Source organism: Protopterus annectens, chromosome 2.part1, assembly GCF_019279795.1.
Source record: "Protopterus annectens isolate FY-2018-M chromosome 2.part1, PAN1.0, whole genome shotgun sequence".
In the NCBI taxonomy this organism is placed as follows: Eukaryota; Metazoa; Chordata; order Ceratodontiformes; family Protopteridae; genus Protopterus; species Protopterus annectens.
The window spans coordinates 880,973,934-880,986,377 of record NC_056729.1 but is presented as its reverse complement, the minus strand read 5'-3'; the positions used below and the strand labels follow the sequence as shown (position 1 = coordinate 880,986,377).

Sequence of the window (12,444 nt, the reverse complement as noted above, 5' to 3'; positions counted from 1 at the left end):
CTTCAAAACTCCATTATTTAGCAGCCATGTGTGAACAGTCTTCTTACTGAAAGATTTTTTTGTTTGCATTTATTTTCTGGGGTAGAGCACTGACCTCCATGGACACTTTTCAGACTCAGCCTGAGAGCAGTATCTGGTTAAACATTAAATTTCCTCAGCCTCCACTGCTTACCTGTGTGAATGAGTAAGTCGTACAGTTAGGACAAATGAGACTGAGGAAATTTAATGTTTAACCAGACACCGCTCCCGGGCAGAGACCAAAAAATGTCCCTGGAGTTCAGTGCTCTACTCTGGAAAACAAATACAAATAAAAAAATAAGAATAAAACATGTCCGTACCTCTTTCTTCATGCGTCACATCAACAGTGCATTTTATGGGGTCAGACCTTTAAACATTACAGCCCAATTTCCATTTGCCATTTTTGCTGCATCTGTTCAAACCTGCTGGCTTAAGGTAAAATGTCTTAAAGGCCTTGTCTTTATATGCAAAAGCTACATTTCGTGTATTCACTCAGAGTTTGCAAAGTCCCATATGGAGTCCATTTTCCCATTTTAGGAAAAGACTTGTACAGGGTGAAGAGAGAAAAATATTCAGGGAACCACAAACCAGTTAGGTTAACAGTGGCAGGGGAAAGTCAGAGACAATCTTGACAAGGAAGGCAGCATTTCTAGAAAATTACGCTCTTCGGGACGGCAATTACCCTGAGGTTGTGGACAGGAGTGGCCAGTCAAACCTGATCCAATGGGTTACTGGTGAAACTGGAAGGGAATACAGATACATATAGTTAACCTAAACTTCAGCAAGGCTTCTGATTCAGTCCTACAGAGAATGCAGACAGAAAACTGGAAGACTCGTGGTAGGGTCAATGAGGGAACTGCACAGCTCCACGATTTAATAGTAGGACATAGAACATTGTGGTGAGACTGAATGTCTGAAATTAAGGAAGAGACTAGTGGTGCACAGCAGGGGTGTGTTCTGGATCCACTGCTCTTCAATGTGTTTGCAGCACACGTACCTAAAAAACAGATCAGCCACTCTACTGATGGCACAAATATAAGTGCAGTAGTGGAGGACGGTGGAAACAGTATAGCAAAGGATCTACAAAGACTGAACAAATGGATGGTAAGGAGGTTCAATGAAACAAAGCACTGCAACTGGGTATAATCCAGTGGCAGATTAAGTATATTTTGAGGCTCAGCCTGTTTTCCATCTATGGGCTCCCTGCTCCATCCCCCAACTTTTTATTTAGGGGATCAGAAACATATGTTTTATTGAATTCACCTTCCTTATTACTTTAATTTAAAATGGTCACATAGTGTAGTATATGCTTAAATTATCTGTTTAAAAAAGCATGAGCATCTTTGCTTTAACATGGAAAACAGAAAGGTAGAGAGAGACAAGGAGAGACACTAAAATTACTATATCAATTAACTAGTAATTTATTAGTTAGGAGAAAGGGTCCAACAGCTACTACTGCCAGCCGACCTGTCTGTGGGGAATAATATATTTATGCATATATATATATATATATATATATATATATATATATATATATATATATATATATATATATACACACATTTTATTATATATATATTTCAGACATCCTTAGTGAAACACTGAATCCGTAACAAACAAATCAAATTCCAGCTAAACCAGTCAACCAACAAGTTTGATGTATAGCAGCAAACACTTTACAGTACAAAAGGCACAGGAGAGAGCGTGAACTGCAGGCAACTCCCTTCAGCAATTAATTGCAACAATCACATGCAGACACTGTAATACAGGATTACTGCAAATCAAGCCATATATTGTTGGAAAGCACTGTGGCAAACAAATTTCTGCATGCTACCAAAATCATGTTTTTTTAAATTACAAGAGTTCTCCTCCTATGCCCTCCCAGAGAGGACAGTTGGTGCAGGTTTCTCCCGTTGTAAAACTGAGTTTAGGAATTAAGAGTGGTATTCATTACAGTGATGCAGCATGAAAAAGGTAACAATAAAAGGAGAAAACAAAATAGGAAAGCAGAGCTGTGGGACACGCAGTTCATTCTGTAATGGACAGAAAGTAGATCATGGTTATAGTGAACAGTGCACAACCTGCAGACATTTTTCTGACTCAGAGGCTACTCATATGTACAAACATACAATACAAAGGCAGATAATGACTCTAAAGACAATCTGGTTTAACAGGTGGTTGCTATGTAAGAACTTTCTTTTCAACTGCTCCCAACTACAATCTACTTTACTTCTGTCCTGAAAATTACAGTGTGTCATTACAATTTTGATTCGTCTGCCTCTTCAGGAAGTTTACTGAAGTTAATCCATTCATCACCCTGTATGTGAAATACTTCCTGCTGTCCTGGTCAGACAATAATGAAACACTGCAATAGGCAAAGGCCTCCATGGCAGCACCCTTGCTGCTCATTCTTACCCGCCTGCACAGATCTCCCAGAGACACCCAATTTCCCTCTACCCTGGCTTCTTTACACCATTCAGATTACTTTTTTTCCTTTTTCTCATATTTTGTCTTCATCTCTTCATGAATCCTTTAAAATGCACACTAACTGGCTAAGACTGCACTGTAGTAAATGAGGAGGAAATAAGAGGTAAATTAGAGTGTGCGATCTACAAGACACCAGAAGCCATGGTTTCCTAGGCGTTCTGGAGGTGCATGTTTCAGCATTTATTTTCCATTTAATGATGTCCTGCACAAAAATCATGAAAAGAAATTTAGACTTGGATTCCAAAACACAGGCATAGCAAGGGCATTCCACACACTAAATATTAATATACATATTCCTGTAGGAGGGAACCACTGAACTCAATACCTTAGCATGACAAGGTATTAAATTCAATGGGAACTGTTATGGTTATGAATCACAGTACTTCGTCTGGCTGTCATGTGAAGCTGCCACAGGACTCACAGAGGCCTGCTGAAGTTCTTGGGCAGACCAACTCCATCTGTAAGAGAGAAACGGTACTGCAGGCAGGCAACCCACCTGCAGTACCAGTTTCATCTTACAGGTGTCACTGCTGAACAGCTCTAACCATAGGAGGGATCTAGTATTGCAGACAGTCTGTCTGCAATACCAGTTGCATTATACAGGTGATGACACTCTGCCAAAAGGGTGTAGTTCCATCTGTAGGACATACAAGTAAAGGCAGGCATTACAGGCAGCATTGCAAGTTGAAGAGGAGGAATGTGGGCGTGGGGCCACTATATCACCATGGAACTTCTCTGCTCAGGAATAAAACTAAAAATATGGAGACAACGCCCAAGTCAGGATCAGGCACACCTTTTAAATATTTCTCAAATTCAGTTAAACGTTATTAGAACCATAAGATTTGCATCAACATACATTACCTGAACAATAGCAAGAATTAAACTGTAATGGCTAGCATTATTAACCAACAGTAATCTTCAATGACATACCAGAAAAAAATATATTCATGTTATGACAAACAGGGCAAAATATGATACAAAATCTAGGACACACTAGTTAGTGGTATGCCAGGGATTTTTTTTTTTTTTTTTTAACAAAATGAAATAAGACATTCCCTGAGGAGGTTAGGGGATGGCTCACATTCTCCATTACTGTCCACAAGTGAGATCAGAGACTACCCCCACAAACTCAAGATAGCTGCAGTATAGCTCTAGCTGTATATGGTGTCTGGATTTCCACACAGTACTGCCTACAGTAACTATTTTTATTTTATTTTTATTTTACATTTGTTAACCGGGCTAGTCCAACTGGATACATGTCCATTTTCAGTGGAGGCCCGAGGAGAAAAGCTCCGAGTTTTCAAAACATTTAATGTTACAAGTAATTTAAAAATAACAATACAAAAATGTATAGCAAAATGTTACAAGAACAAGATTTGTTCATAGTAAAAAAAATGATTTGACTATTTTTCCCACAAAAAAAAACAATAAGTAAGTAAATCAAGAAAAGATGGGGATATAAGGTTACTAAGGACATCTATAGGATAAGACAGGATTTGGAAAACAGGATTGGTGGTTAGATGGGATAGGTAGAGCTGGACAGAGTAGAAAGGTCAGTGAGTAATTATGATATAAGGATAAAGTTTAACAGAGAAAAATTTGAGGGAGACATGGTAGAGCAGAGGACAAGGAAATGAAAAAGCAGATTAGTCAGGGTTATTGCAAGAGCATAACCAGTGGTTGGAGAGGAAATGTTTAAGGTTAGTTTTGAATAATGGGAGAGATGTAAGAGCTGTTAGGTCAATTGGTAGGAGGTTCCATATTTTACCAACAAAGTTAGAGAAAAGAGAGTCTCCTACAGAATTATTAGATAAAGAAGTTTGCATCTGCATTTTTTTAGTTGAGCGTAACTTTTTCAGGTTATGGTATGGCGTTATGAGGGTAGAGAGAGTTGGGGTATTGTTAGGTTGATATAGGACTTTATGGGCAATAATAAGTTGGTTAAATTGTAGGAGGTGAGGTAATTCAAGCCAGCCTAGTTGTTTTAGGTTTTGACAGTGATGACTCCTATAAGGTGAGTTAGTGGCGAATCTGGCAATGTTATTATAAGATTTAGCTACTTTGTTATGATTATATTGGGACAGGTTAGTATAGATGGGGGAGGCATATAATAGGGTAGAGAGTAAGTGAGTTCTTAGCTATTGTAGATCTGGCTAGTGGTGATAGAAATTGTTTAATTCTATATAGAGATCCGAGTTTTTTGTTGGTAGATTTTATTATAGTGTTAATGTGAGCGTTAAATTTAAGTTGATTATCTATTGTGATTCCTAGGAGTTTGGTAGTGGTGTCAGGAGAAATTATGGTACCATTGTTGGATTGAAGTGTAAAATGAAGAGGGGGAGATGTGTGTGAGGGTGTAAACAGCAATAATTTGTTTTTTTTAGGGTTGAGGAGAAGACAATGGTTAGAGAACCATTTTTCTATTGTGGTGAAGGATTTTTGTGTGAGAGAATGTAGGTCAGTTTGGGATTTTGCTGAGCAAATAATTGTGGAGTCGTCGGCGTATTGAATGCAGGTAGAGAAGGGGATAGAGAGATGAAGGTCACTGATGAAAATGGAGAATAAAAGTGGGCCTAAGATAGAGCCCTGTGGGACACCTAGGAAAGTAGGTAGAAGTTCAGAAAGATGATTCTGCCAGAGAACTGCTTGTTTACGATTATCCAGGTAGGATGTGAACCCTAAAGGCGGATTTATCAAGTGATAGGGACTTTAGAAGGTGGAGTAGAAGTTTATGGTTGACCATATCAAAGGCTTTAGAAAGATCTACAAAGAGTGCTGATGACAGGAAATTATTGTTTCGATTTGTGTTGATACAGTTGGTAAAAGAAAGTAGGGCTGTGGTAGTACTGTGGTAAGGACGAAAGCCATGTTGACAGTACGCTAAGAGATTGTGGTGGAGTAGGTGGGTAATTAATTGTTTGTGGATACATTTCTCCATTATTTTAGCAAGAGGAGACAGAAGAGCTATGGGACGGTAGTTTGAGTATTCAGTAGAGTCGCCACCTTTGTGAAGGGGAATAATATGTGAGATTTTCCAGATTGATGGAATAGTGCATTCCTTAATAGTTCTGTTAATCAATATAGAGATCAAACATGCAGAGCATCCACCATATCACCAACAAGTAAAAGGTTCCTAGGTTATTACTAGAATAATGACCCAAGGGGTCTTTTTAATCCTAGCTATGCTTCCCAAATGTGTCGGACAAGTTTTGATACCTTAAGGTTATTTCAGGGCTATATGCAGGCTTGGGTATGGGTGGACAAATAATTTACAGGCTGTCTTCGTCTAGCCGTGGTCTGGTACCCATGTCCCAAGTAAACCTCCGATTCACCATCCACTGGTCCAAGTTACACTTGAACTGGGTTAGGGAAGAGCTTTGATTCACAAGGATTGAAAGCCTGCTCCAGAGGAGTAATAATCTGAAAGACACATACCTCACCCTCTAACATGTCCCACTTATGTTGCAGATGAGGTTTAGGTTCCTAGATCAGGTAATTCTAATGCTATTTGTTCTGCAGATGTGCAACAGGTCCATCAGAGAAGGATCAGAGGATGCTCTGTAGTTTAAGCATAGATCACTCGCCTCTCTGTAGTTTGTAGGAAATTTGAGTCAAGGATAAGGCTCTGAGGCGGCCCACACAGGACATGATATTTACACCATACATTTTTTTTTGTGAACAACTTTTGCTGATGCGTCAGTTGTTGCATACGCCTGGTGAGTTACATTTTTTTCCTATTAGAACTTTCAGACATTTTACAATTATGTAGCACTAAAATCTCATTACGTGGAAACATTTAAATAATAAAACATAGCTCTAATCAGGCATTTGTATACGTTATTTTTATTAGAAAAGGAAAAGCCAAGCGATACTTTTGTTTGGCACAAAAAAACAGAACAAAGGCAGGGAGGTCAATCAATTCAAGGAGGACAATAAGGTTAAGAAATAAAATTTATATATATAAATTTTTTTGAAGAACTGCATTATGGGTATACATATCAGGACATGTAACTTGCTGGCAGCTAACACAACAGAAACAGATGCTTGGTGCCAGAGCCATGGGCTCAAGCTCAATGCCAAGAAATGTATAATTATCCCCTTTAGGAAAAAACATGTACCCGTGAATTACCACACAGGTGGCAGTACACTAAACACCGAAAGTGTGATAACAGAATTAGGGACGTAGATGGACAGTGGTCTCACCTTCAATAACCACATCGCCACAACAGTCAGGAAATCCTTCTATGTGGCACACCTCATCACTAAGGACTTTTCATCCAGAAAAAAAGGAGGTCATTGTCCCAGAGTACTCATCCCTCATTAGACCCATTATAGAATATAATGCCCCATTTGGTATGTACCTCTCAAGACATCTGCAACAACTGGAAAGGCCACAGAAATACTTCACTAAAAGAATCACAGGCCTAAAACAGATGGCCTATGCTGACCACCTTAAAAAACTCCAGCTATACTCTGTCGCATATCGTCTACTCCGAGGCGATCTCTGCTTAACATACAAGGCCTCATCAAACCCAGAGCTGTTGGACATGCTACACTTAAGTCTCACTCCCTCAGAGCCACGCGCTCCAGGGATGTAAACCTTGTCATCACAATAAACAAAACATGCTGGAGGGATAGGTTCCTGACCCAGAGACTCCCCAGACTCTGGAATAGACGTCCCATACATGTCAAGCAGAGCGCCTCTTTGGCCCTCTTCAAAAGGAATCTTGAGGATTGGATGGGAGAAAGGAAATTCACCCTGGGAATCACGTCAGTCACCCTGCTAGACAGGGGTCCAGGTAAGTAAATAGTGTGGGAAGAAATAGCCAGGGAATTGTTATGGCTAGGCTTGTATAAGCCCTAGGGCCGATAGCCTAGTACCAACCTATAAAAAATAGGAAACAGTAGGACGTGTTGATTTTGCATACCGAGAATGCAATGGTTTTAACATGTAGTGTTTTTTTTTTCTTCCCCAACTAAATCATAGTGAAATTACAGTACTGTAGACCTCATAATCCTCTCTTCTCTAGATAAGAAAGTCTTGCTGGTTTTGTCCCCACTATAGCAATATGTGTTGATATTAGACTAGTGTGCGTTTTGCACAATTTTAGTTATTTTTTATTTATTTGCTGAAACAGAGTTGTTTTTAGTGAACTGGAGTTGTCTGTCTATGTGCTCTCATCATTTTTTAAACAAAAAATCAAGTGAGCTGGCAGTGCTATAATTCAAAACAACTGTGGTGTCTTTCTACTGTGGAATGGAATGGATTATTCTAAACAAGAAGGATACAAGTGGACATTGGGGTACACTTAGAAGACTGCAAGGAATAACTTCCAGGAGTAACTGTTCAGGCCCCCTGTATCTATGTAACCCAGGCACCCTACAGAAATGCTTTTGGTGTAATGGCCCCCTGCATCTATGTAACCCAGGCACCCTACAGAAATGCTTTTGGTGTAATTCGCTATTGATAGCTACCCTGGTCTAAAGGTGGGGATCTGGAACTGATGGCATCAGAGAAAGAAAGGATGAAGAGATACTGCTCATACCTGGAGTCGAAAACTGGGAGCACCGTGAAGAACACAGCGAGAGCAAACACATCAGAGCAAACACATCAGAGAAGGAAATGATATAGAGATACTGATCGAACCTGGATTAGAAAACTGGGAGCACCGTGAAGATTACAGCGAGAGCAAACGCAATGCTGGGGTTTATCTTACTAAAAGCAAAGAGGCAAGCAACCTGTATAACTGGATGGGGAACAGAAAATACACCCCTGGGATTCCACCTATGTCCCTGCTGGCCAGTGGCATAGGGTGCTGACTTGTTGAAACATGGGCTAAATTCTTGGCTAGACTTGTAAGGGCCTCAGGGCCAATAGCCTAGTAACTTCCTATGATTCTACTCTGTGTGGCCATGCTTAACCACACCCTGAATACAGGATACAGTTCTTGAAGCCATATCAGGAAAAGGACACAAGGCTGCTGGAATTCAGAGGAAAGAGCCACTAGAAAGATTCATTGATACTAGTACACATGATCATATAAAAGGGTGACATGAACGGATTATTCTAAACAAGAAGGATACAAGTGGACGGTGGGGTACACTTAGAAGACTGCAAGGAATAACTTCCACCTGAATCTGTAAAGGCATTTTTCTACAGAGAGAGTTGTGAAGTTATGGAATGGACTATTAGAACGGATACTGGATAGGGAATCCTCATAGGACAGGTAGAAAAAATAGGTAGGGATGGAGAGGAGCTAGACTGTTAAAGCACCTAAAAAGGCAGAGTAGATATTTTCTTCTATCAGGCTAAGCCTAATGTAATATAAATTATCTGCTGGCAATGGTGGCTGTGTATGTGGTAGTGATATAAACAGACAACTGTCTACCTTTTGTTACTGGAGCTTTCCTTCAGAGTTCATGTATTTGCTGGTTTTCTTTACATTTTTCAAAAATATTTTTGTCCATTTCATTTGTGACCAGTTGATCAAACATGTCCCCATCTGGATAACCCAGATGATAAGGCAAAGGATTACTAACTAGTTGACCTGAGTTTGAAACCTGGCTGGAGAAACAACTGGGCAACAGCAATACCTGTGCATAAGAAAAGCCTGGCAATATACTTCCATAATGCCATAAAACCCTATGGGGTCTTCCCACATAGTTGCCATAAGTTGATTTCACCTCTGTGGGCAATTGCTTGCTTGGTTAGCTAAGATTTCACATGCATTTCCTTCATAAATATTCAGAGTTTGTCTGACCTAAACTACAAAAAATTAATAAATAATGACAATGTGTTCAGGTAAGCCCATTTGTTGTACTGTTCTTTTTACTGAATTTTTAATCACTGAAGACTCCAAACAAGGCTACTCTGAACATGTGTTTATCCACTTTAAATCAGAAAGACTGAGATCCCAAAAGGGACCTGCAAGGTCCACATGAATGGGCTACCACGGTGCACCTGCACATTCTCAAAGATACTGGTTTGCTGACAGCACTGTATTTTAAAGTACCTGACATCAGTAGCAGCCTTTACCAAGTCTTCAGCTACATATTAATGCCAAGTTAGCACACAAAACGTTGGGCAAGAGATTTCATTTCTGCCATCTCTGGGTGCCCAAATCAATGCATTTCATATGTTTGAACTTAGCTTAACACAGTGTGTGCATGTGTGTGTGTGTGGGGGGGGGGGGCGCAAATATCAGAGTGAATGGTAAAAAAAAGAGTCAGGGAGGTACAGGGAGAGATTTGGCAGTCAGGCTGTTAAAAGCTACAGAAGGAAATTTTTCCTCACCCTAGTGATCTGAGATATATCTGCCAAACTGTTCCAGAGTATGGCCCAAAACTGAGGTCTGGTACAGGTGAAGGAGATATTTATGGGACCTCAGCCGCAAAACGAAAGAAAACCTTGTTTACCCTATGCTGGGCCGTGAGGTCCTTTACAGCTTGTAAACTGGGATGGTATTATGGTCTCTAGCAGTTGTGAAGAGCCAAATAAATCTCATAGGAATATGCCCTTGGATTTAAGTCAGGATGTCACTCCACTTCACTTAACTCTACTGCAGTTTGAGGGCATCAGCCTTGAAAGAAGCAAAGGAAGATGAATCTGGATTCTGCTAGACTGCAAAACAGTATACTGCAGAACAGGTTCTATAAAGGACAAGGGGTGCTGCAGAACAGGTTCTATAAAGGACAAGGGGTGCTGCAGAACAGGTTCTATAAAGGACAAGGGGTGCAGACTAAAGGCTCTTCATCTTTCTTCCCACAGTAGTGGTTTAAGCATTTCTGGATAGAAACAGGTGGAAAAGCAGGTTAGTCCATATTAGATGACAGGAACCTGGCAACTTCACCAAAAGTGGTGTCACCTGGAAGGAAAAGTTCATTATCCTTAAACATTTTCAGATATAATGATCCCTAAATCCTCTTCTGAAGAGATGCCTGGGGGAGGTCTCCTACTTATAGCTCCATTGTGGAATGACCTTTGCCTGTCTGAAGAGGAAGGCAACAAAAACACTGGGTGCCAGGAGATGGAGGTCCTGGGGCAGTAGATGCTGGAAATGGTTCCTGGTTATGAGATGCCTGCATTGGACCAGTTACTTTCATCATACTTAGTGATGGACACCTGCGTCCAAAAGGGCAAGTCCTTTCAGATGGTGAATAGCATGAACAGCCAATTGTTTTACTGGCAAGGCTCAGCTGTGCTTCAGATGCTCTAGCATATGCATCTGTACAGCTATGACAAAAGCACTCTCAAAGTGGCTGGGGTGCACCTCCTCCATTCCTCCTTTCAGCTAATAATGCAGTATGAATTTTTCACTAATCAAGGGTGAGCTTGTGATTCACAAACAACACAAGGTCACCATATGAGCAGACATAAAAGAAGGAAACAAATGGATACATGGCGTCTGGGTGCTTTACCTTCTCCCATGAGTCTGGCACTACCCTGGGCGTGTGTAATAGACCTCCCTAACTGTTGTATATACTCAATACAAGTCCTACCTGGTGATAGTCTGACCTGCAGAACATTGATGATTTTGTGCATTTTAGGCATCAAATTTGGAAACTTTCCCCATCATGAACATTAAGAACAAAGCCAAGCTATATAAACAGCAGAAAAAAATTGGGGAGACCAAGAGCTTTGAATATTTTCCTAGTCTAGGAGACATTTCAACATGCAACAATTTGGGGCTCCTGCATCAGGAATTATGAATTATGCCAAACAATGGATATCAGAATAAGTCAGCAAAACAGCTCCCCACTGCAGAAGGCCTGCAAAGTCAGATTTTGAAATTGTAAAAGTAGTCTGCTGCATACCACTTAGGAAGGTGCTTGGGCTACAATGAAGACATAAATAAATTAAACTACTGTTACAGGTTTCAAAACTTATTTAGCTTTAGTTCACAGTCCAAAAACTTCTAAAGCAGTTGCAGCAGTAGTGTTCAATAGCCTTCCAGGTAACCAATAAAATGCGATTGTCTGGGATGCTGACCATAACCTATAGAATTTATGAAATGCGACTGACTGGAAAGTTGTTTGTTTACTGTGTGCATGCATGTGTGTGCGTAGATGTGTACTTGCACCTTGCATACTTGTGTCTCCTCTCCCCTTGCCTGCACCAACAACTTTCACACCAGGGTTTTCATATAGCATCTATGAGACCCCATCTCATCAGCTATATAAATCCCACCAAACAATTCAGTCTAAAAATAGAATAATAATGGGAGGCCATCATCCAGGTAACCAGGGTGGTATTCTCGCTCAAACTTCTTCCACTGAAGCTCATGTGCTTGCTCATGGATTTAAGGGTTTGGTATAAGTCTTCTCCAGTAGATATGTACTCTTTTGCACACACTCAATGAAGAAGACTGCATGGATGCTGCTTGACAAAGAAAAGCACACAACAGTGGACCATAAACCACATGCCATGCAGTGCTGTCCCCAGCAAAGGCCCACCCTGCCATGAGATGAACTACCTCCCTCCCTAGGATGGGCAATTCCATGTAGCTGTTTCAGTCAATTATATCAGCTCCTTGAACACCCAATTTCCTTAGACATTAACAAGGTATCTGGATCACACTCTGGCTTTATCCCTCTGTGTTATGGAACAGACTCCTTACTGACTGGGATGTTTTACAAATCCTGTATAGTCAATGTATTATTTCACTCTATTTGGCAATAAAGAAACGTGCAGGCATACTGCACAACCTTGGTCTCAGGTATTCCAGTATTACATACTTTCATAAAAGCACAATGTACTAAAACCACCACACTCACCTTAATGCAATGCTCCCAAAGTAAAGAAAGAGCTCTTTCCCAAGGGTTTCTACCCCACAGAATACATTTCCTTTCAGCGATCCAAAAGAATCCCGACAAGCAGCAATTCTTTCTCCATTTGCTGGTGGAGTCTAAATATAAAACAGACATGAAGAAGCTAGCATC

The 12,444-nt window shown here is 40.4% G+C and overlaps 1 protein-coding gene across 2 annotated transcripts in view; it reads right to left on the bottom strand.

Moving 5' to 3' along the window:
- The window catches only part of NEIL3 (nei like DNA glycosylase 3), a 622,290-nt gene that overhangs the window by 589,457 nt on the left and 20,389 nt on the right, over nt 1-12,444 (bottom strand). For both annotated transcript variants that reach the window (XM_044062525.1, XM_044062524.1), the window contains exon 2: nt 12,280-12,410. In XM_044062525.1, coding sequence (XP_043918460.1) covers nt 12,280-12,410 — 131 coding nt within the window. The remainder of the gene's footprint in view (nt 1-12,279; nt 12,411-12,444) is intronic.